At 37.9% G+C, this 26,616-nt stretch overlaps 2 protein-coding genes across 4 annotated transcripts in view; both read left to right on the top strand.

Annotated features, from left to right (window-relative positions):
• The window catches only part of MTHFD2L (methylenetetrahydrofolate dehydrogenase (NADP+ dependent) 2 like), a 130,501-nt gene extending 115,829 nt beyond the window's left edge, over window positions 1–14,672 (top strand). For all 3 annotated transcript variants that reach the window (XM_032633352.1, XM_032633353.1, XM_032633354.1), the window contains one exon: window positions 13,326–14,672. In XM_032633352.1, coding sequence (XP_032489243.1) covers window positions 13,326–13,438 — 113 coding nt within the window. In that variant the 3' untranslated portion in view covers window positions 13,439–14,672. The remainder of the gene's footprint in view (window positions 1–13,325) is intronic.
• A 5,072-nt stretch (window positions 14,673–19,744) lies between these two features.
• On the top strand, window positions 19,745–26,268 carry EPGN (epithelial mitogen). Its single transcript, XM_032633280.1, is given in 6 exon segments — window positions 19,745–19,787; window positions 20,336–20,425; window positions 23,392–23,512; window positions 24,245–24,374; window positions 24,376–24,398; window positions 26,044–26,268. Coding segments are annotated over 6 exon segments (462 nt in total). The 3' UTR covers window positions 26,099–26,268.
• The last annotated feature ends 348 nt before the right edge of the window (window positions 26,269–26,616 follow it).

Here is a 26,616-nt window from a genome sequence, read left to right on the forward strand (position 1 = left end):
AATTGCTTTACAATGGTGTGTTAGTTTCTGCTTTATAACAAAGTGAATCAGTTATACATATACATATGTTCCCATATCTCTTCCCTCTTGCGTCTCCCTCCCTCCCACCCTCCCTATCCCACCCCTCCAGGCGGTCACAAAGCACCGAGCTGATCTCCCTGTGCTATGCGGCTGCTTCCCACTAGCTATCTACCTTACTTTTGGTAGTGTATATATGTCCATGCCTCTCTCTCGCTTTGTCACAGCTCACCCTTCCCTCTCCCCATATCCTCAAGTCCGTTCTCCAGTAGGTCTGTGTCTTTATTCCTGTCTTACCCCTAGGTTCTTCATGACATTTTTTTCCCTTAAATTCCATATATATGTGTTAGCATACGGTATTTGTCTTTCTCTTTCTGACTTACTTCACTCTGTATGACAGACTCTAGGTCTATCCACCCATCACAAATAGCTCAATTTCGTTTCCTTTTATGGCTGAGTAATATTCCATTGTATATATGTGCCACATCTTCTTTATCCATTCATCCGATGATGGGCACTTAGGTTGTCTCCATCTCCAGGCTATCGTAAATAGAGCTGCGATGAACATTTTGGTACATGACTCTTTTTGAATTATGGTTTTCTCAGGGTATAAGCCCAGTAGTGGGATTGCTGGGTCATATGGTAGTTCTATTTGTAGTTTTTTAAGGAACCTCCATACTGTTCTCCACAGTGGCTGTATCAATTCACATTCCCACCAGCAGTGCAAGAGTGTTCCCTTTTCTCCACACCCTCTCCAGCATTTATTCTTCCCAGATATTTTGATGATGGCCATTCTGACTGGTGTGAGATGATATCTCATTGTAGTTTTGATTTGCATTTCTCTAATGATTAATGATGTTGAGCATTCTTTCATGTGTTTTTTGGCAGTCTGTATATCTTCTTTGGAGAAATGTCTGTTCAGACCTAGAGACACATACAGACTGAAAGTAAGGGGATGATATTCTAAATAATCGTGATTTGGCCCCAAGTAGCTGTAGCTTTACCATGATTTCTTCAAAAGAATCTCCACTGGACAAATCTCTCCTAGAGCAAAAAGAACCCTATAATTTGGGACTCCATCTGGTCAGAATTATTCCTCAAAATTCCAACCCAATAGTCAAAATATGAGGACAGAAGAGGATCTAGAATTACACAGAAGGTACCATTCTTCTGAGAAACTACTATAAAGGAAACTAGTATAAAACTCCCAGAGTGCTTTTTTTTTGGCGGTACGCGGGCCTCTAACTATTGTGGCCTCTCCCATTGCGGAGCACAGGCTCCGGAGGCGCAGGCTCAGCGGCCATGGCTCACGGGCCCAGCCGCTCCGCGGCATGTGGGATCTTCCCGGACCGGGGCACGAACCCGTGTCCCCTGCATCGGCAGACGGACTCTCAACCACTGCGCCACCAGGGAAGCCCTCCCAGAGTGCTTTTAAAGCAGCTTTTCGTCTGTATTTTCTCTTCTTTTACTACAGTTGCTTGCAGATGTCTTATTTATGCATAGTACTGTACATTCAAAACCTGAGAGTTACCTTTTACTCCATGCTGTTTTTATATTATATACAACCTTTCATAAAAGATTATGATTTGGAGTTAGGGTGATTTAGGTTTGAATTCTAGCTCTGTTGCTTAAAACAATTACGATCTTGGCAAATCACTTCACCTCTCTGAGACTTGATTTTATCATCTGAAAGACTGAGATAAATCATACCTATCTTATAGAGTTGATATGAAGATTAAATGAAACAGTCACCTCACCTGAGCTAATGTATGTGACTTGCTGAGCATAATACCTGGCAGAAAACAGTGTATGTTTGTGTTTGTGTACATACACATTGTTCAGCCTTTCTCTCCATTCCCACTAGAGCAGCAGTCCCCAACTTTTTTGGCACCAGGGACCAGTTCCAGTTTTGTGGAAGACAGTTTTTCCATGGACAAGGGAGGAAGATGGTTCAGGCGGTAACTCGAGCGATGGGGAGCGGCAGATGAAGCTTCACTCACTCGCCCACTGCTCACCTCCTGCTGTGCGGCCTGGTTCCTAACAGGCCATGGACCGGTCTGCGGCCCAGGGACTGGGGACCCCTTCACTGGAGTACTAATCCAGAAAAATGTAACTTCACATTTCAATTACCACCCAGCTCCTCATTACTTTTCTGGCCTCAGCTCTCTTCTGATCAGGTCTGTTTTCACCCAGCAGTCATATAAATAACTTCAAAGCACTCATGCTTCTCCCCATCTTCTCCAAACTCCTGTAGTAGATCTCAGTCTGCCTCTATTCTTTTTGCTTTTAATCCTATACTACCTTGCACTTTTATTGAGTTGTTCCCTACTAAATTGTATGCCTCTGTAACATCAGCTTCTTGTCCTACATTTCTTTTGTCTCTCCATCCCATACCAGGTCTCGGCCTTCTTAGTCATATCATTGTATGATCATCCTCGATACTTATAAATCTCTTGTGTCACTCTTACATTACAGAAGCAATTCCTTATAGTTGCCCTAATGGGAACAAAATCTCCCACTCAAGGTGGCATCCAACACATTATTAATCTACAGCAACCCAGATTCAGTAGTGATACATCCACTGAGTCATACACTGACTTGCTCAGCACATATTTCTCACTCAACACACCTTCCAGGTACTAGGGATATAGCCATGCACAGAGAGACAAAGTCCCTGCTCTCACGGAACTTATATTCTCTAGATTATATGTCAAGGTAAGCTTCTTTCGGAAGTGGTTTTGGTACTACTTATTCCAAATGTGTGTTCTACAACAGGGGTCCCAACCCCTGGGCTGTGGACTGGTAGCAGTCCTCCGGCCTGTTAGGAACCGGGCCTCACGGCAGGAGGTGAGCGGCGGGCGGGGGAGCGAAGCTTCATCTGCCGCTCCCCATCGCTCCCCATTGCTCACATTACCACCTGAATCATCACCCCCATTAACACCTGAACCATTCCCCACCCCCACACACATCCCCCACCCTGTGGAAAAATTGTCTTCCACAAAACTGGTCCCTGGTGCCAAAAAGATTGGGGACCGCTGTTCTACAAGATGGGAAAGTTAAGAGCATGTTACCAGTTTCTAAGGAAGTAAGACTGTTTTGGAATGATATCACTTTTAGAGAACTATTAATCTGTGATGACATTGTAAAGAACCAGAATTAGACTGGCTCTCTACCAACTCAGCTTCCGTGTTAAACATTTTAATTTGATGATATGTGTCTTAGTCAGTTTGGGCTGCTATAACAAATTACCTTGGACTGGGTGGTATAACCAACAAGCATTTATTTCTTACACTTCTGGACACTGGAAGTCCAAGATCAGAGTGCCATCATAGTCAGGTTCTGGTGAGAACCCTTCTGAATTACAGACAGCTAATTTCTCATTGTATCTTCACATGGCACACAAAGCTAGAGTTCTCTGGGGTCTTTTTTTTTTTAAAGAGTATTAATTCCATTCATGAGGTTGGAACCCTCATGACCCCTAATCATCTCCCAAAGGCCCCGCCTCCTAATACCATCACACTGGAGGGTAGGATTTCAACATATGAATTTTGAGGAACACAAATATTCAGTCAATAACAATATGGTTGATCAGTCCAACTCAAAATATCAACTTTTTGTGGTAAATGATTACAAGGTAGCTCAAAAGTTCAGCTTTAGTATAAAAGAAGATCTAACACTGTAGCCCAGAGGTGATCTCTTCCAGTCATTTTTTAAAAAGCTGATGGAAATTGGCAAAAGCCTCTGTTAGACAGACTATTACTAATATTGTGGTGATAGTGCTACATATGTCATTTCAGAAAGCAGGTAGAACCACTGATGGTCACTATGAAACCCCTACCAGTGAGCCAATTGCCACCTTGTTACTTACAACATGGACAAGACGCTTACTGTGAGGTCTATGTCTTTGAAATCATGTCAACCTTTAGAGACATACTTTTTAGTAGAACGTATTTGACATTGAATGATCTATCTTTTTAGAGAAGAGTGAAAGTTGAAGCACAAAAAGGCCGTCTACCAGAACAGGAGAAGTGCCTGATGCCTCTGCAAGTCTTTCTTCTTCTTTTATACTGAAGGATGAGATTTCTTTCTCTCTTTTTTTGTAGTTGTTTCTCAGGACCTTTTAAAAATAAAAATATCTATGGAAGGGAAATTTTATCTCCTAGTGTCTTGGGTTGATCATGACAGACTACTGGGATCAAGACCCTGCCAAGAGATTTTGAGAAGACTCCAAACGGCCTATCTAGTTTACAGATTTGCCATTCTATTGTACAGATGTTCAGAAGCTTGAGGAAAAGGACTGGGTAGGAAAGTAAAAGGATTGGGGAGAATGACAGGAGTAAATGATAATCTTTTGTAAAGGAAGTCATGAAAGGAAGATATTTTTAGTCATGTTGATAGAGTACTAGAAATATCCTAGCAGTGATTCCCTACTCCTGCCCACCAAAATAGAAACTGGCAATGGTGGCTGATACCATTCATGGTCAGAAAGGAGGTTCCTCTGGTGGGTCATAGACAGAGTTTGTAGAAAACAATTTCAAAATTTCATATCGGGTGATTGATTTGCTATTTGGCTCCATGGAAAGCCTTCCGAGTTGTATGAGTGGCAGTTTTGGATATTCCTATCTATGATACAGTAGCTGGATATACGTTGATTTGATTTAACATAAGGAGAAAAGTAACTAAAGCAAAAACAAAAAAGAAAGAAAAGGCTTAGCTACCTTACCCATTCAGGTAATACAGTAAACAGGTGAAGGAAGTCTTTGTAAGTACAACTTATAGAAATGTGACCAGAGTCTCATATTCTTGTCCCCAGTAGGGCGTTAACCCTGTCTGTTCCATTAATACCCCCACTGGGTGCCATTATAATGAATATCTTAATATACGTAAAAAAAAAACCAAACCTTGTAGAAACCCCAGGAACCAGGCAGCTAGGTAATTGCAAGAGAAAGCATAGTAAATTGTCTCTGGGGCACCTGATTCCTCGCTGCCTTGCAAGGAGTCAGTGGCGAGACATTCACTTCTCAAGGAGCCCTTTACTCTGTCTGGCTCATCATGCTCTCAAGTGCCATTTTTTTATCAACCATATGAGAAAGTAGAGTGTTTTCCATACTATCTCCTGAGTCATACTATTTCTCCAGTCTTATGCCAGTCAGGTTTTTCTGGTTGTTATTCATGCACTTCATTTTCCTGAAGCGTGTCTCCCCTTCATTACAGTGGATGTGTTTGAGACATCACGCCTAAATGGATTGCATTTAGAGGCAAGGGGGAATCTCCAAGCATTTAACGTAGACAATTGCACATGTATAGGAGGAGGCTGAAATTCACATGAAAGGAATGAGGAGTTTTTCTTCTGCTGCTCAGTTGCCACAGATAAGGAATCATCCCTTTTTCCTTTTGGAGAAGGGGGTTGGTTTTAAAAATTAGTTGTAGCATTGTTGGAAATCTGACATGGGCTAAAGAGTACTTCCTTGAAAGAGACAGAGAAATGGACAGAATATAAAGGGAAATGAAACAATACTACAGGAACTTGAGATATCAATTCCTCCTCTTCCACCCAAAAACAGATTTATAAAGCACAAATATATTCTTTGACTTTGCCAGAATATACAATTTCCAAACTGTATTAGCAAAATTAAATTCTGTTTAGGTACATATGGAGATTCCATTATTTGGGAACTTTGGAGTAGTATATCACGTACTATAGCAGAAATTCACTATCTGTCTAAGAATTAGTGAGTCTTCCTAACAAAGTATTTTAGATGAGAGTTACTAAGCTCAGGCCCTGGGAACCTGGGAACGTAAATTTTCCAGAGGAAATAATGACACAGAACACACAAGCCAGAGACACCCTGTAGTGAAGCATGGGTTGATGGTGCCAAAAGGTTAATGATCACATACTTCTTCCTTTATTCCTACCTTAATTGGTAAAAGGCATTTTAATGTCTTATGTTGTTATAAGTATCCTTCATTAGTAATATTTCCACACCTTGTGTGACCCCTGGATTTTTTTGAGGTACACACATACACTGAACACATAGTTTCTTTCATCGTCCCTCTCATCACCTCAAATTTTAAACTTGAATATCTTCTGCTCCATACCTATTCTTCTTATCATGACATTGAAAGATGGTTGACTTCAAGTAAGAAATGTTGGAAATTATGTCAAGCGAAACCTGTGTTAATTCTTCCCTTTAGGAATCTGAAGCCAATAACATGATAAAAAGTAGAAGTCTCTACGGTGGAGAAAAGGGAGCACAGCAGATTAGATATATATTCCAGGCTGAAAAAGGATTTCTTGAATGATAATTTAATAGCGTTCAAGAACCTGAAACGTTATGAAAATATAACATAAATTTCTCCTTTAAATTTTCTTCTGAAAATTATTTAGTCGCATACATTTTTCTCTCCAATTTCTTTTCTTGCAAAACTCGTTATTCTTAAATATATAAATGCCTAGGTTCATTCACAAAAGATATTTTTTTAAAAGCTCATTCACCCTGAACACAGTAACTACAGCTGCCATCACCCAATCTAAGTTTCCTGACCCCTCACTTCGGGGTCATGCAGCCCCTGACCACCTTCCTATCCTCATCTCTTTCCACTCTCTGTTTCCACCATGTGCTTCGGTCATAATGAACTTCTTTGAGCTCCTCCACTGCATCAGCTTCATTGTCAAGTCCAAAGTTCCTTTGCTTTTATTATTCCCGATGTTTGCATTGCATTCTCTCCCTCTTTCTTACCCCCTCACACATCCATAAAATCTTGAAGATTTTCTGTCACTTTACAGATATTTCTCTGACACCCATTTGATTTGGGGTGCTCCCACAAGAACCAGAATTTATTCCCATCTTAGCACGTCTCACTTTATGTTGCTATTGATACTTTTGTGTTCTCCCTTCTCTGTCCCAGGTGATAAACTGATCTCATTAGAAAAATGTGCACAGAATAGGTAGCTTCCCCATTTGACTTATCCTGCCTCAGAATATTTTTTTTCCAAATTTTAAAAATACTTTATAAACAAGGTCCTACTGTAAAGCACAGAGAACTATATTCAATATCCTGTGATAAACCATAATAGACAAGAATTTTATTTATTTATTTATGGCTGTGTTGGGTCTTCGTTTCTGTGCGAGGGCTTTCTCTAGTTGCGGCGAGCGGGGGCCACTCTTCATCGCGGTGCGCGGGCCTCTCACTGTCGCGGCCTCTCTCGTTGCGGAGCACAGGCTCCAGACGCGCAGGCTCAGTAGTTGTGGCTCACGGGCCCAGTCACTCCGCGGCATGTGGGGTCTTCCCAGACCAGGGCGTGAACCCGTGTCCCCTGCATTGGCAGGCAGACTCCCAACCACTGCGCCACCAGGGAAGCCCCAAGAATATATTTTTTAAAAGTATGTATATATGTATAACTGAATCACTTTTGTATTGCTGTATAGCAGTAGTTAATACAACATTGTAAATCAACTATACTTCAATAAATAAAAATAAAAATACTTTAACCATTGCTCTTAGGTTAAATGCCCCAAATTTTTAGCATTGTCTGCTGGGCTCTACATGAGCTAGACTCTTTCACGTCATCTTCTGCACTCTTCACTTCTACATGTCAGCCCTGCTGGCCTTCTTGCAGTGTTTCCAGGAGTTCACGCCATTTTCTGCCTGGGGGAAAGGTTATTTCCACCTCCTCGCAAACATTGTTCCCCGGCCAAGAACACGGTCTACTCCTCACCTCTCCATTTCACGCGGAAAAGTTTGGTTCATCCTCTGATTTCTGGACTTGGCAGAGATACACCACATGTGCTCAGGCTCAGTTAGGTCCTCCCAACACGTTCACAACTGTAGGAAACATTTTGTTTGTAGGATATTTCATAGCCTTAGCTCAGTTACTACTTAGGTAATTATATTTGTAATATATAGCCCCCAACTAGACTGTAAGTTCCAAGGGACAGTGACTATGGCTGTCTTTCTCATGAAACTTTTGCTGTAAATTTATCCCGGGCAGTTTTTAGCATGTGTGGGAACAGTGAATAATGAGGTTAGGAAAATATGCCAGGGTTAGGCAATAATGCAAACATGGATGTAGGGCCATATCATAAAAGATCCTAATTGCCACGACAGTCAAGATTCATCAAATGTTTATAAGCTGAAATGATCTAATCTGTGTTTTAAAGAATAAATCTGGCAGCAGGTTATATGGCTAATAAGGTAGAGACTGAAATCCAAGAGAGTGATTATAGTAGATTATAAAAAATGACTATACTATCTTCTGTTCTCATAAGCACATCCTCTTGGCAATGTGACTTTGCCATTCTTCCTATTCCAGGCCTTTAAATTTGAGCTTGACCACGTGACTTGCTTTGACCAATGGGGCATTCAAGTATTGCACACTGGGGTTTGCCTGGGACCTGACTGGGAAAACTGAGGCCACCGTGTGAAGTAGCCCTCACTGAAGCAGTGAATTTTAACCTTGTTTTAAATCTACTCTACACTGTTTATATGTATAATACTCCCCCCTACCCCCACCAGTTAGAAACATCTCTCATTTCAGCAGTGATTCTCAGTGGTGTGTACTGGAATCACGTGGTGGGAGGGGGCATATCTAATTTGACTACAGTTCTCAGGAGATTCCAACATACTCTATGACTACAAAGTGAAAATCACGCTACTAAGTTTCATGGATCAACAAATGAACAGTTTACGCAGCCTGGGGAGCTAACAAGTACCACTAAGAAAGTGACATTTAGCCAGATCTGAAAAGGAAGAGTAAGTATTCATCAGATGGAGAAGTGCAGGGAGTATATGTCAAAGAAAATAGTATGTACAAAGGCAAATCTTGTGTCCAAAACGACTGATTTTAAATGGTAATTTCTTTCCTTTCTATACAATTGAACATACACTCTCTAATGTCTAAATCTGGCTGGTAGAGCATTATTTTTAAGTAAATCTATAGAATAAACTTTGCAGGGTCAAGAGTTTACAGAGAGGTCATTCAGATAAATTATCATAATTGTCACCTTTCCTCAAAATACTCTTATTATCAGGTAACTGCTTTAAACATTATCAAGTCATTTCCATCTAAATCTCATTCCCTAGAGTAAGTTCCACACAGGTAACAATAGGATTTGGTGATTATTTTACTTGCCTCCATTGTCAGTTTCAGTAACTCTAAAATCATGTTGACTTTATGAAATTTAATCTAACTCTGGTTTTGAGATACCTGTTCATGAGCCTCTCTTGAAAGCATTGATATCAATCAAGATCTAATACCTGATTCTCATATATACAGAATTGTTAGTATTTTCCTTAAAACCCACACATACTCCCTCACAGTAAATACATTTCTGAATGAAACTATTGCCTAAAAATTCTTCTGTAATTGTTTTCAATGGAGCATGTAGTACACCTTTTCCTCACACGTAATAGGTTTAATCTTTAATAGCGTCATCTTCAACAAACAGGTGCAAACCCTTGTCTGCCCTCGGGAAAGACCAGCCAATGAGAAGTTATTATGGTGATGTAATGCTTGTTAACTATCTCTCGGACATGATTGGGGAAGATGCTCTTCAGAGCATCAAACATGTATTGAATTTAACTCACATGACTGAGTTTAGCTCATAAGCCACTTCTGGTACTTCATAAACATGTCACTTAGGACAGCCTTGAAATAGTTATGCAAAATCCTTAGACTAGAGAATTTCTTTTAAGCATTGGCATCTGTACCCATTGGTATTGGCCAATGATAATTTCCCATCTCTCTTGAGAAGTCACTTCCATATCTTGGTCCTTATGTAAATAGACAAAGAATACATTAACACTAGCCAGCAGCAGAAAAATTTAACATTTCTTTCTCAGATGTAGAACCTAATGGAAATCAAATTAAAAGGAACAGAGATCTTATATTTTTTAAATCAGATTCATCACAATCTGCCTCTCATGACTGTGTACAAACTTCTTCTTCACATCTGCCCAGTTTATTTCAAAGATAAAAATATTTGAAACAAGTATTTACATTAGCAGGTGTGTTCACAGTGATGTCATAAACTTCTGCCTAGTGAGTAATTTACAGGGCTCTGTTGATGCAACTAAATGCTTATGAATGTCCAGAGAAGTCCTCGTCCAGGTCAGGTAAAGACTATCACATAGTCTAATTCTGTGAAGTGATAGACAGGACAGGATAAATGTGTGTTAGCTTCCACAGTAAAGTATGCAAAACTACAGACACAGAGCTACAAATTTCGGGTAGGTATTATTTCATGCAACAGCTTATTCTCATTCCCTATTCCTCCACCTCAAACCTCACTTTTTGAGCAAAAGAATGCAATAGTAAGCATGTTGTGAAAAACATAATTTGAAAGAGGAGGGTATAATACCAGATCAGTGGTTTATCTGATCTGAATCTCACCCAAAAAAGAAAGCAACTCAAACTGCTCAGCCAGCTGAAATTTGAAGTGCTGGCTATAATTCAAAGATGATGAACTATGAGTATTCACAGTAAAATTGTAGGAAAATTACTATATTAGAACTTCCCCCCCGCCTTTGTTTCTTTTTTCAAAATATCCTCTTAACCCTTTGGGAAAAATGAGTTAATTTGGGGCACATGAGCCCTTCTTGGGGCTTTTCAACTTGTTCAGGTCATGGTAATACAGTTGCATTGGGATGAGATAGAATTATGGAATCATACCATGATTCAAACCTAGCTGTGGATAATGTCTCTACCATATTAGAAAATGGTAAGTCACTTTAACTTCAGTGAGCCACACTTTCTTCAGCTATTAAAATGAAATAATAATTAAATATTAATTATTAAAATGTGTATAAAGTTCTTGGCAAGTAGTCAACTGATAGTGGCTATGGTTATTACTATTTTTCCATATATACATAATTCCAAGCCACTTCATTTTTCAAAGTTGAAAACCAAATTATATAAAAAATTATTGTATACCCAGAATGGATTCCCAATTTTATCTAACTTTTGATTGTGAAATAAACCATTTTATTTTTCATTGAAGATTTAGTTTGTACTTGATTCTTAATTTGCCATATTATTCAGTAGTATTCTATTTTTATCTATTAATATTTCAAAGTGCTCTACAAATATATGATTTTACATACTGTCAGTGTAAATAGTAGTAGTATAGTATATTTCTTCTAGAGATCTGCTGAAATTTTTAAAGGCATTACTTCTCTAATCCTGTAGAAAAGGTTCTGGAAGGCATTGTTCATGCCATCAAGTCAGCTTACTGGAAAATGAAAAATGCAGTTTGTCACCATCATGCAAAATATGTAGTTTGAGAATTTCAGTAAATTAACGTGAACTAAATTGTTTTGATGTTGTCTGTATTTGGTCAAAAGCACTGACACATTCCTGCAAATTGATTTTAGATTTTAAATTTCAAGGGCCATTTAGTTCACATTATCGTAATTTACTGAATGCCTCACCTGTGTATGGAGACGTTCTCAGATTAAAAATGACAACAATAATCACCACGAGACTTAGTTTCTGCCTTCTTGGTGCCGGTGTCTAATTAAAGGAACAGCACAGTGTGGTAAATTCCATAACAGAGTTTGGTATAAAATGACTGGAAACATAGATGGTGGCACTTTTAATTCAATGCTGGAGGGGTGAATTTTTGAGAAAAATGATGGACAGGTAACATTTTATTGGCTTTTAAAGAATTCTATAAGGAATTTCTTATTTGGATAAGGTAGCAGCGTAATCCAGATGGAAGGAATAACGAGAGCAAAGGAAGAAAGGAATGATAATTTGTAGCTATTTATGAAATAGCTGTTGACCTAGCCTAGTGTTTCTACAGGATAGAGTACATTGGATAGAAGTATGGTGGGAAAAGGACATGCTTCATGTATAGAGGCACATTTTGGAAAACTAACATATTACCTTCTAGATCACAGCATTCTTATCTTTTCTTTGTTATATGCCATGAGAAGATTCATGATATACACTAGCTGGATTTTGTGTGTGCGTGATGCCTTCAAGCTTATCTGGAGTTTTCTTCAAGTAAAAGAATATTATTCCTTTGCTTTTCCTATTATTAAAAAATACTGCATTATACCAATACACTTAAAATAAGGTAAATGTAAATTTTACAAACCATATTTCAAGAAGGCAATATAAATTGTACAAAAGTAATGCTTAATTAAGATTTAGGGAACATCTACTGATTTCATTTATGTAGAAGCATATACGAGCAAACTTTTAAAGGCAATACATCTAAATAGCATGTGATTGATAAGGTCAGAGTATGCATTAAAGAAGTGTTGTCTATGCTAACTTTGTACTAAAAGAGTTATCTGGGAAAAGTTCATTATTCTTATTCACACGGTGAAACACTAAACCAGTAGGTCAATTCATGGAACCATTCACCTGTAATATTGTGGGTGTGAGAACATGCTTAAGTAAAACTTGATAAAAATTCTCTGCCATTTTCTTTGAGTATATTCACTGAATAAGAAGTCTTCATTCATACCTTAGAACAGGACTATGTGTATTTGCTCAGTTAATTTTAATATGTTTAATGATTTTTATTAGACTTGCAGTGGAATGTATTATCCACATATACGTGATACTGTTTTTATAACAGGACTGTTCTAATTTAACGGATGATGTGTGTTGAACTATCTATATCCTGTATCCCCTTTGTGACCAATATCATGTATTTTAGAAGTAGTTAACTGGAATTACATGTAGTTCGATAAATCATGGGTTATAGATTTTCATCATGTAAAATTAACTGAGCTGCGTAGAGATTCATCCTACAGTGTTGGCCTCTTTGTGTTCTTTCTATACACATTAGATATCATACACAGAAGTGTGTGTGTGTGTGTGTGTGTGTGTTATAGTCTACTTCATTCTAAAAATGATTTGAGGATGTTAGGGTTATATGTGTAATGCAGAAAAATCCACTGTATTCTGTTAATTAAACAAGGGAGCCATTCGACTGTGATGGCTCTAATGCCCTGGCTGCCTATGTAAGCAAACCAAAATCTGGCTTGTAGATTTTGCCTCAAGGTTACAAAATCAAAACCCAAGGACAACCAGTCACAAACAGCCAACTAGGCTTAAAGCTATAACCAATCTATGATCTCCTTGCTTTGCTTCCACCTTTTCTCTGTAAGTCTCTCCTGTCGGTGGAAGCCTTCCTAGCTAGACTTCAGGTTTGGCACTGCCCGATTAGACTCCATTTTTGCTCAGATAAACTCTTAAATTTTTAAAATGCTTCAGGTTTAACAGTTCAGTATGTTTAAAAATATGAAATTCTCAGAAAAAAATAAAGAATCCTTTCTGTTTCCTCCATCAGCTGTTAAGAAGAAGGCTAGCTTTATCACTCCAGTTCCAGGAGGCGTGGGACCCATGACAGTGGCAATGCTTCTCAAGAACACCCTTCTGGCAGCTAAAAAAATCATTTACTAGATCACATGAAAGAATAAAGCAAACTGAAGTCATGCTACGTATCTATTTGACAAAAGGCAAAAACCTTTATATTTTACTACAAAGCTATTTCTACGTTGTATTTATTTTTTTCACAGATGGAATCATTGTGGATCAGATGATTCGCACAATCTTATGCATTTCCTGCTAATAATTACTGAATATTTTGAGTGGATATTGAGTTTTAGGAAAAGAAAACAAAACAACTGCAATGAAAACTTTGGTAACAATTATTTTGTGATTAATATTTGTTCATAACGTTAAAACTAATAAAGGGCTCATAATAAATGCATATATTTTTGACACAAATAGTGTGTTTTCAGCAAACATCTTGTCAGACAAATAAGCTCCCTTGTAAAATGTAGTTTAGGTTTTGCCATAATTATGGCCAATTTTTATACATTTTATGTACTATATCATATGATGAAAAAGAGTTTATTTGCTAAAGGAAAGATAAAATATTAAAAATAAAATTTTGATCTCATATACTTCCCAAATGCATCCTACGAGGCATACTAATGAGAAATGACGCTCCGTTCGAAGAAAGGAAAACATGCAAGGAAGGCAAAAAATGCAGTGCTACTTGGAAAGGGATTGATTATTTCAAACGGTGAATTGCTACTTGCCAAGTAAAAATGCAATAAGAATGTGTTAGGTTTACATGTAATTTCTTTGTTCTTCTAGAAAAATATTTGGATAATACCTTCCTTGAACAATAATGGAAACTCCAAAACCAAACAAATATACAAAACAAAACTAAGGTTGTATTTTCCCACAAATATCAGGAAAACACAATATAGTATGAATGAGGACTTCATTAAAGAATAGAAGTTATGTTTGTTCACAAATCTAGAAATCTAATAGAAAAATAGGACATAATGTGCCCAAGCTAAGCCTTAGGATATGACTAAAAATCTATTGCTTTGTTACTCACAGTTCTTCCTTCTTCTCTTATAGCATTTGGTTCTCAAAGTAGATGCCATGTTTCTAACACAATTTAAATTAGAAAAAACATGTGACGGTCTGTTGAAGGCTATTTTGAGACTACCCTGGGCATATAATTTCAGGCCCCAATCCCAGTCTGTTTATGTACCAGTAATGATTCTTACCCAATGCATGTCGTTATTAGTGTATACCCTTGATCATTTGTGTGAAAATAGACTAGATGTTTATAATTAATATTTCAACTGTATAATAAAACCAGTTTGGAAAGGAATACCTGTCTTCTTTTTCTTTAAGCTATCTGTAAGTTTCTTTGTTCATATATTTGTTACCTGTTTCTTCAGAGCATGCTGGGGAAATGTACAAGTTCCTCAAACATGAAAGAAAAGGTCCTATAGCCCATTCCAGATCAATCTTTGTCTAATAACCCTGATAAAAGTTTAAATTTAAAGCTCCCAAGCAAACATTTCAGAAAGACCCTCTTTTTAATACTTAAGTGCCCCACATTCACAAAACAAACATAATGACCCAAAATACATTTACATGGAAAAGGTGAAGTCTGTAATTTTGAGCTTCCTCCTCCCCCACCCCCAAATGCAGGAGGAGTTGTTTTTTGGAAATATTTTTCCCCTTTGGTGAGGCTAAAATTCAGGAGTGAGCCTTTCCAGAGACCAATTAAAACACTATAAAGGAAAAATTATCTAACATTTGTTAAAAATATAAGGACAACTTTATTCAGGGCTATTGCAATGGGGTCGAGACTATCACAATAGAAGAGATGGAAAACTCTAAATATAGCTGAGACAGCAATGGATTTATAGGCAATGAGGAGAGTGAGGGGATCAGTAGATGGAAAATTACTGAGGGGAACTTGATTAGATAACAAGACTAGAGGGATTCTTGTAAACTAGCTTACCAGGATTCTTGTTACAGTTAGGCCAGATATCAAGGGTGGGAGATAGGGAACTTGATCAGATATGGCAGGGACAAGGGTGCAAGGAGCAGGGCAGGGGGATTCTCCATAAACTAAGCAGATTTCTTTGCTAAAACTGGGCTCAGCAGGCTAAGATGATGCCTAGTTGAGAAAAGGAATAGGAGAAGTCTAAAGTTTGGTCTCAAGAAGGGAGCCTTTGTCAACACATAAAGGAAATAAAGTTGGTTCATTGTTATCATGGCTTTACTTATGCATATTTGGGGTCTGTAAAAGACATATGATTGTCTTGTGGAGGAGGTTTGGAGAAGTAAGTTCTCTTCTACACGTATCTGTAAAAAGGACCCCGAAGAATTAATGAGGATTGAACAATAACATGAAGATATGGAGGTGAGAATGAGCTTAGCATACATATATATGAAAGCAAGGGCTACAGTCAGACTGAAATGACAAGTGTGTGTTGCAGAGTGGTGGAAATACAGCTGGAAAACAGCAGAAGTAGATTAGAGAAAGCCTGGATAAATCAGAATTTAGACTATATTTAGTCAGTGATGAGAAGTGTAGTTAAAGCCTAGAAGACGTTATCCCTGATTATCATGAGGGAGTTGTAAAGAGGAGCTTATTTTGGAGAAGAGATATGTTCAGTTTGACATGTTGCGTTTGAGGTGATGGCATAATACATAAATAAAAGTCCTGACATAGTATCAGTCTGGTATGAGAATAATTCATGGCTAATGATGAAAACTTAAGATGCATCAACATGTGTTAACCGCTAAATTCCTAACCTTGATTGACCACTATATACACCCTGCATCTTTCTACACTTGTTTGATAGTAACAGCTATCTTTAATTGAGCACCTATCATGTGCTAAATGCTTTACTTTTTTGTTATTGTTGTTACTGACAATCCACATTTGATATATGAGGAAATCAACCCTTGAGGTTATTAAAAAGTCTCAGCAAAGGCCAAATGGATAGCAAAGGTAGAACTGGAATTCAAAGAAAGGTCTGTTAGGATGATGTGAGCTGGAACCCACTCTCTTTTCATTCTATCACTCTACCTCCCCTCAGTGCCCACCTCCCCTGCCACCTAGAATCCTTTCTCTTATCACTGTATGTCTAAATTCTACTTGCTATTTAAGATTCACTTCAAATGAAACTCATCCATGAGAAATGCTGTGAGAGTTTGACCAAGTCCTACCCCTGAACTCTTTTATACACATTTATGTACACATCCATGGCAGTCATCTGTCTCTACCCAGCACTGTAGTTATGTATGTACTTTCCTTAGCCCCCTCTAGTTCTTCGAGGTCAGAGTCTATGCAGGATTTTTCTATTTGTCTCACATACATTACATGTTACAGGCATAAAATGGTTTATGAATGGATGAAAGGCAACTGAATTCATGAGAATTACAGAATAAGTTTAGAGAGAGATAACCAATGGGCTGATGACCATTTCCTGCCAATGTCCAGCAACAAATTTTGGCTATTAGTGAAAGAACAAGAAAGAAAAAGGGGGCTTCCCTGGTGGCGCAGTGGTTAAGAATCCGCCTGCCAATGCAGGGGACACGGGTTCGAGCCCTGGTCCGGGAAGATCCCACATGCTGCAGAGCAGCTAACCCTGTGCATCACAACTACTGAGCCTGCGCTCTAGAGCCCGAGAGGCACAACTACTAAGCCCACGTGCCACAACTACTGAAGCCCATGTGCCCTAGAGCCCATGCTCTGTAACAAGAGAAGCCACCGCAATGAGAAGCCTGCGCACCACAAGGAAGAGTAGCCCCCGCTCGCTGCAACTAGAGAAAGCCTGCGCACAGCAACAAAGACCCAACACAGCCAAAGATAAAATAAATAAATAAATAAGTAAAAAAAAAAAAAAGAAAGAATAAAAAAGGAAGGAAAAGAGAGGAGAGATGAAGAAAGGAAAGGAGGGGAAAGAAAGGGAAAGTAGGAGAAGGGAAGGAAAAAAATATACAACAGCGAGGGAAGGGAAGAGAAGACACTTCCAGAGATGCTTATAACTAGAGAGAGATGAATAAATTAAAAAGATGAAAAATGGTCGGAGGGAAAAATGATAGTGGGGTGCTGCAGCTCTTAGCCTTCTTTTTCACTCTAACATGTATCAAGAATGAATACGAGTATCCGTGAGGCCATGTTACAGTACCCACCTCTCCCATTCTTCAGGATTGCGGAAGGACTCCCTGATGAGAGGATTGAAGATGTGAAGATAGGAGGTTTTCCTATATAGAGTGTAAGTGGGATCCATCATGATGAGTCCCAGAGGAAAAGAAACATAGGGGATGACTTGGAGCTATTTTCTTAAGCTCAAGTGGTAGGTGAGTTTCTATATTATACGGCTTAATTCACCAGAGTGGAGAAACATCTAGAGAGACAGTGGTCCACTTCTTTCAGCCCAAACATGTGTAAAAGCCATAATTCATTTGTTTAGATTCTTATGGTAAGGTAATTTACTTAAATCTTGATCTTAGGAGATAATCTGAATTTCTCTAAGGTCAGTATACTGACTCCTACCAGAGGACACAGCTGGGGAACTGGAGAGGGCGTATGATCTGGAATCTGAACATGGGCTCAAGTCCTGACTCTAGGGTGTGTCCTCTTTTGAGTCTTCATTCTTTATTTGTCATATGGAAATAAAAATAAGGCCTGTTGTTTATTTCTTTATTCACTCAAGACAGACTGATTGAGTATACTCTACACTATATATTAGGCACTGGATTTGTTGGGGCCGGGATTACTGAAGACAGAATTGAGATATGTATGGAAACCTTCTGCAAAATGCAAAGCACTGTCAAGTGCCAGTTAACAGTTACTATAAAGATGGTTGTGGTACTATGTCCCAGTCTTAGAAATAAACATATTTAACATCAGACCTAGCATCTTCCTCTTGAAACTGCAGTTCGCTGTGGTTTATCTAATCCTTTGTAAATGATTTTTCCTTAAATTCTTACCAGTGATACAGAGATGATTATTTGACTTATAATTCGAATATGATTTGCTTGGGAAAAACAGTATCCAGAACTTGTCTTAATAATAAATAGTTTTTTAAAACTCTACGAAAGGAGGAATATGAACTGTAGGCACATTTAAAGCAAGCCAAGGATAGTCTTTTAACTTTAAAAGGATGACTCTGTGGCAAGTGATTGCCCAAGGTATAATGAGTTCAACAAGCTCATTCTTGTGTGATTTCTAAAGCCAACTTCATATCTGAATAGTGGAAGGGATCCTTTCCGGTAAACTGAATTTTCTGGGTGGACATGATGCAAATGACAACCTATCTTGACTTAAACAGGTTTTTAAGGTACAGAAAATATTAGCAATTGAAATTACTGGTAGAAAGTTGCAATACTTCAGCAAAACATATTTATAAATTATTTATAATAATTTGGGGCAAGTGAAAAATTTATGGAAGTTCCTGTAGTCACAAAAAGTAATAGAAATAATTACATATTTTGGCCTTAAAAGTGGTACTTTAATAATCATAAGTAGACTAATAGTAAGAAAAATTTGAATGTTGTATTAAACTAAAAGCTTTCTATTCATTAGATGTACCAAACATAAATATTTTAATTTTATCTTAATGGAGATGACATTATTATTATTATTATCATCATCATTATTTTAGTGCTTTACTGGTTCTTTCTAGAGCCTAATCATTAGGGCATATACTTAAGAACTGTAGTTCCTAGAACTCGGTAGCCTATTCCATTTACTCAGAAAAATAACAAATGGCAGAATGACATAAATGTAAATCTTATGCTCTGAAAAACAATTATTTTTACAGAAATTGAAATAGTAAAACTAAGTAGCAAAAACCAAAATGGAATATTAAACCTTTATTTTTACACACATTTAATTGTTCTCTCCTGCCCATAAATTACAAAGTATCTTGATTTGCAGTGGAACCCAATCTGTACTGAAAAGTAGTGTAACTGACTGCAGCTTCAGGGATATTTCTTTTACGAACAGGTTAAGATGTTTCCGACTTTGGAAATATCAAAACTCCCCTTTCTTGGAATCATTTATAGGTCATTATCAACTTTGGAGCTGGGATAATTCTGTTCACACCAAGGGGGCTTTTCCTGAATTCAGATTCTTTTTTGTTGTTTTCAGTATGTTTACAGACACGATTATGCCCACAGGTAACAGGAAACCAGTGTTTCAAAAGAAAATTTGATCACACTGCTAGATAACACAGGTATCCTAAACAAGTACACGAATGCCTCAAGGCTTCAAGCTGCTGCCAGAAAGACATATTTTTTTGATTGGTAAGAACTGCCAGATGACGCTTCATGAAATATAAATGCAAGAAAGCCTCCGAGAGAGCTCAATCAAAGCCTTCCACCCGTCATTCTAAGAGGATCAGAGCAAGATACTGTTAACAAGTGCAGGAAATGGCTTTCGGAGTTTCAATATCAGTCTATATCTTATTCAATGGTAGGTCATTTCTTTTTGCTGTGTTAATTTTGTGTCATTGTAAAATGTGAATAGGATTTGTTTTATCTGAATTAGTGAGGAGTTGGCTTTTAGCAGTTGTTCTTCATGACAAAGATCCAAGCAAGGAATTTGTGAATTTAGTTTCTTATGTAATGTATGTTCCTCTTTTAACATATTTTGACACCTCTTTTTCTGAGATCTTTATAGTTTGTTCTATACAATTGAAGAGTAGTTGATACATATGATATGATAGTGTCCTTGTGATTGAATGAATTTATAAAATGTAATAAAATTTATGGGTTTATAAAATTTATTTCCTCTTAATAATTAATGTGTTTCTACTTTCTCTAACTATAATGTAGTGAGTGGAATAGATATGCATGAGAAACTATCAAGAAACTGCCCTTGTCAGGTTATGGATTTCAAATGTAAATGAATTAAAAATAGAACAGATGTGGGACTAGATAGAATAACTTTTGATCTGTTGCTGGTATGTAGAAGGAGGCTCACCTGCTAAAGATGCCTTCCCTCCCCCCCCCTTCACACAGCTGTGACAGCATTGACTGAAGAGGCAGCCAGGACTGTAACACCCCCAATCACAACCCAGCAAAGTAACTGGACCATTAACAAAACAGAAGGTATTTTCTTCACACTTTTGTATTTCAAGTGACTTTTTTTTTTAAGTGACTTTTTTTTAATGTTTGAGAGAAATTTGGATTGTGATAAAAGCAACACTGGAAATTTTTAAATTATATTTTATTATTAGACGATCTTTTATCAGGATGCTGTTAAATGGAAGTGACAGGTAAATGTGTCAGCAAAGAATTCTCTTTTTAAAAGGAGGAAGTGAAGCAAATGAGAAAAAGTTGTTTTCAGTTACTGTCCTGGTTGTGAAACATGCCACATTTTCTGCTTGATTCCTGCTGGATTCCCAATAACCCACGTGCTTCCAGAGGCAGTTTGTCCCTATTTTGGCATTCTTGATGAGTGACTTTATAGTTTGATCTGTGATTGTGAGCTTTGCAGCCAAATAAATTATGGCTACCAGATGAAGCCTTAATCCACTTTCCCTCATCTTTGGAAAGATCTTTCTTCTTGTCATTGGGAGCTTTTGTTGTTGCTTTAGTATATGCTATACATCCCAACCACTTGTATCCAATTTTTGTTGTTGATGGTGAGGATATATTTTATTATTGTTATTAAAATAGCTTCTGGCCACTGTTGAGCACCAGCATTTTCCCAAACTCTTTGAACTCTTAGAGGTGACCTTGGAAAACTTACCTGCCAAGACCTGTGTATCAGGTGGTTGTGATTCTCACACAAATCACATACCACCCCCTGATGTGAAGATGGGCTTTGTGACTTAGGACCAAAGAAACACCATACCTTGCTCTCAGAGCCACGCAAGTAAAAGAAGATCAAGTTAAATATTTTGTTTCTGAATATGAAAGATAGTAATATTTAAGTATTCTTCATTTCACCAATAATTTTAAATTTAAAAAATTTGCTTAGGGCTTCCCTGGTGGCGTAGTGGTTGAGAGTCAGCCTGCCGATGCAGGGGACATGGGTTCGTGCCCCGGTCTGGGAGGATCCCACATGCCACGGAGCGGCTGGGCCCGTGAGCCATGGCCGCTGAGCCCGCGCGTCCGGAGCCTGTGTTCCGCAACGGGAGAGGCCACAACAGTGAGAGGCCCGCGTACCGCTAAAAAAAAAAAAAAAAAAAAATTTGCTTAAAATATTTTGCTCATTTGAGTTTTTGCATATATATCAATTTGCAAAATAAAATTAGTGTGGCTTTTAGAATAACTTTTAGCCAAATTCTTCATGTCTTGAGCCTTTAAACAAAGAGGAAATATCTTTGTTGAGAGATAATACTGTAGAGAATTAAAGAAGTACAGTTTCCTCTCAGTGACATAACAGTGTGTCCATCACCACCTTTTCTCTTCCCTAATAGTGAACTGCAAGTCAAATTCTCCAAGTTACAGGTAATAATTATGGACAAAAGGGATTGAATATATCACTTCAGTAGTTTTTCTTTGCTTTCTTGATAGGTGAATTTTAGTTTCCTGCTTTTCATTTAACTTAAAAATCTGAATCCAGTATCTCAGGAAAGTTTCATGAAGTTATAACTAATATTCTTCTCCTTAGAGGAAAGATGGGTCTCTAGTATATTCTTTCTTTGGAAATGTCTTCTTTCAATTCTCACATTTTCTAGTAAGTCCTGGTTCAGGCCTGGTTAATTGAACTTATTTAATCTTGAAGTAGGAAGAACCTATCACAGTTTATAATGAGAAATTCCCACTCCCTTAGAATTAATTATCAAGATGAGAAATTAGATTTACCATACCACAGTTAACAAAATGAATATGAATTTTAAGGTAATGTTGTGTGTTCTCAACCAAAATGAAGTTATATAACAGTATGTTGTTGGTGACTTAGTACCTAAAGATTTAGTATTTTCAATATAAATAAGTATGCCTTTTTAGATCTTTTTCTCCTGAAAACAAATAAGTATGATTCTCTTAATCTACTTGGCAAGGTGAATATAATATGATAACTAAGGTTGAGGAGATATGTTTATTCATAACAGTGACAAAAATAAAATGCCACTAATTCTTCTTGAGAAGAATTTAAGAATCAGTAATTAAAGTATACTAAAAAGGACTCATTTATGCTGTTTTGTCATTCCCACTGCATAAACCTCAAGGATCGTATAGGTATATGTCTTTAGTACATCAAGGAATGAAGGATAAGCAACCTGAAATCTAAGTATTTTGCCACAGTACAGCTTCCCAAAGGGAAGTTTCCCATAAAGAGGCTTCTGGACACTTGACCACAAAGGTTTCGCCAAGTGTGGTCATTTGCATAGTGTTAAAGCTAGAAATCAAAACCCAGGTTTTCTAATTCCAACTCCATGGCTTTTCCCACAATCTCATAATGCCTCTTAACTGAGTAAATTTTCTAATTAACATCTGAAGTTATTGTCTTAGCTATGTTAAGCCTGAGCCATAAGTTGTTTCTGGCTTCATGTATAGGTCATAACAATACCTCTTCTGAAATCAGTTAGGGAAAACAATCCCTTTTCCATTAGCTACTTAAGGTAGTCAGCATAAGAAGAAGGGGGGGGGATTGTCATCTCACTCTTCTCTGGGGAATGAAAAGAAATCAAGTTCATTATCTCCCAACCATAAATCCAAATCTTCCTAAGTGCTTACTTCTCAGGCGTAAAGGGGAAAATGAAACAAATTGTATTATTTCATTTGTTTCCAGGCATATATTTAGGAAGCCTTGCCCAGGACAGCATGCTAAGACTAGAATCAATGCTGCCACCTTTTGGCAAACTTGTATCTATATCTCATTACATAGTTTCCAAAGAATGGAATGATCATCAATCTACCTCCAGCCCCTAATTCATTAATATGCCTTAGATGATATTAACCCAACCTTTGTAAATATAACCTGTCAAAGGAATCAATCGATAGTTCAAATGACAGAGCACTCAAAGAATATTCCTAAGATTAAAGGCCTTTCTGTATATGTGTTACAAATCTACTGTGGAAGTGTGACCCACCTCATCTGTTAATACTGTATCTCCTTTTTCTAGCTGGCTACACAGAAGGACCCCTAGCGTTGAGGTCCTCACATCTTTGCCTGGAAGACCACCATAGTTACTGCATCAATGGTGTTTGTGCATTCCACGATGAGCTGGAGAAAGCCATCTGCAGGTAATTGCAAAGAACTTCCCAAGCCCTAGAGATGGGAGAAGGAGAAGGTATGCCTCCTTTCACATGGTGTTTCACATAGTACATTTCCCCACGCCTCCATCTTATCTAGTAAAAAAGGTACATGATCTGAACGTGATTCACCAATTCTCTTTGTATTTGAATATCTAAGGGGTCTTTTTCTAACCTACCTAGTTTTCATTACTCAAAAATACGGTTCCTAGATTAGCAGCATCTGTATAACCTGGGAGCTTGTTGAAAATGAAGAAGCTCACACCGTACCTCAAAACTACTGAATCCAAATCAACTTTTAACAACATGCAAAGAAGTTTCCAAGTTTTTATGGATAGATTATGGCATAAAATGAAACAGACTATGGCAAAAACACTTCAGGAATATAAAGTTCTAGATCAACTGAGATACCATTTTTATGATCGTTGATTTGCTCAGCATCCTCCTATGAAAGAGTAGGTTAACAATTTTCTAGATCAACTCATGCAAGTGTCCTACCTTTCCCTCCTACCAATGAGGGAAGTTGCATTAATATGGGGTCTTAATCAAATGATTATTGGAAAACACATGGCTTCTTCAATACATTTAATAGACTGGCTTTCATTTGGTATTGGCCTCTTTAATTAAAATCACTTTTTATTACATCTTTTTCATTCTTCGAAATTTGTCATTTGTGTTTCTATCATGAGTTTTAAAATTATACATTCTTTTCTTTTTTTAAAGGTGTTTTACTGGTTACACTGGAGAAAGGTGTGAGCACTTGACCTTAACTTCATATGCTGTGGATCCTTATGAAAAATACATTTCAATTGGGATTGGCGTTGGATTATTATTAAGTGGTTTTCTTGTTATTTTTTTACTGCTACATAAAAAAGAGGTATGAAAAAAATACAAATTATGAAGTCACTAGATACTCATTCATTTGAGAAATATTCACTGAGCCCCTAAAATGTACCAGGCACTGACATATATAATTTTTTAGTGAAAATATGGCTGTAAATCTGGCAAGTTTCTGCATATCTGTTTTGATGCCTTTTCTCATAAACCCAGACAAGAGGTAAAAATTTACCCACAGTTGCAATAGGATAGTTCCAATTTACAGTTTCCCTTCATCCCCAACTCTGTCTGCCTACATCAAAGTTATAAATGTGTAGGACAGTCAGCCCACAAGGGTAAAGATTAATGTGTTTTGTGCACAATTATATGAAGTGTCAAATACCATGTCTGGCACACCATAGACACTCAGTAATTATTTGTTGAATGGACAAATCAAAACACGAGTGTTAAATGAATGAAAATATGTGATAAATGTGGGCCATTTTCTTCCCAGACATTAGTTGAGGGTATATTCAGGAGATACTGTCTACTGTTAAAAGCTAAACAAGATAAATTTGATCCACTAAGTATAAATTACTCATGCATTAATTATTAATCATTATTTCTGGCTTTTCCACACTGGTAATTTTTCCTTTAATCCATGTATAGGGAAAAGTCAAGAAATAATGTGATATACATTAAAGAAAAGGTATAAATACATTTCCCTTGCTGTACTCCATTAACTAAGTTGTCATTTTTAAAATGACCAAAAATTATTATACAACATTTAAAAAAAAAATTGTTTGCTTAATAATTGCATCTTAGAGGGCTTCCCTGGTGGCGCAGTGGTTGAGAGTCCGCCTGCCGATGCAGGGGACACGGGTTCGTGCCCCAGTCCGGGAAGATCCCACATGCCGCGGAGCAACTAAGCCCGTGCGCCATGGCCGCTGAGCCTGCGTGTCCGGAGTCTGTGCTCCGCAATGGGAGAGGCCACAGCAGTGAGAGGCCTGCGTACCGCAAAAAAAAAAAAAAAAAAATTGCATCTTAGAATAAAATCTGTTAATATCAATTGTGGATCAATTGATATAAAATCTGTTATATCAGTTGCCTAAGAGACCAAGAAAGAAAATAAAAAAGGAAGTAAGACCTTTTAATATTAACAAGACAGCTGTCTGGGATCAGGTTCCCTAGAAGCTGAACCTAAGATAGAGATTCCTGACTGAGTGATGACTGGTCAAGGGAATGCTCAAAGGTGAAATCTGTAATGAAGTAGGAAAGCTAGAACAGAGGAAGAAGGTAAGCAAAGATGTAGTTTAGCTGAAGTCTATCCTCAGCCTGATTCCAAAGGGAGACCTAGAACATGACTGGCATCGCTGACCCATCCCAAGAAGGTGAGGGATCTTGGTTGTAGTACCCAGCACCATCAGGCATGGATGTCAGAGTGCTCCTGGCAGGGTAAGGGGCAGGGGCTTGGAATCTCCTAGGAATCTTCAGGCAAAGTCCTCTCTTGGCTGAGGACAATCTTCTAGAGAAGGATGGTACTGTGAGCCTTATTAACACCCACAACTGCTGGGGGATGGGTATACCAGTGGGTAAAGAGGATATGGGTGGGATACCAAGAGCAATTGCTACACCAGAGCATTTATATAATCCTCAATAAGCTATACAAACAGCAAATTCATATGAAAACCAATACTCTGTTTCAGGTGTCTAAAATTGAAATCACCTTACAATGTCTGTTCCGGAGGAAGACCACTATGAGGCCTTTGTAAGACATTTTGTCATTGGTGAAAATCAGTGGGCCCAAAACTGCAATTTTCAAGTGAAACAACAAAACTTCCTAAGCTGACTAGAAAGTTGGGATCACGATGAAACAAGAGAATCAATTTCAACATTGGTCCTTAGACTTTGCCGTTTTTAAAGTGCCATGGGAGCCAAGGGAACAAGGTACAGTGACAGAGGTCAAGTTCACAGTCCTACTCTGGGTTTGTTGCTGTTGTGTGATTATTGTTCTCACTGCAGAGAGACTGAGTTTTGTGCTTCTGACTATGTCAGATGTGAATTTTCATGGGAATAATTATCAACCTTGCGGCCAGCCAAAGCAATGCCAAGCTTGGATTCTTCACTATGCTTGCTACCAGGATTCTGGACCACTGCTCTACGGACCAAATCCCAAACATAATGCTTTCGTGGTGTCTAAAAGAATGTGATGTCAGCTATTCAGATGAGATTCGTATTATGGCACCTCCAGTGAACCAAACTTATGATTAAAGTCTAAG

This window comes from Phocoena sinus, chromosome 5 (assembly GCF_008692025.1).
Source record: "Phocoena sinus isolate mPhoSin1 chromosome 5, mPhoSin1.pri, whole genome shotgun sequence".
Lineage (NCBI taxonomy): Eukaryota > Metazoa > Chordata > Mammalia > Artiodactyla > Phocoenidae > Phocoena > Phocoena sinus.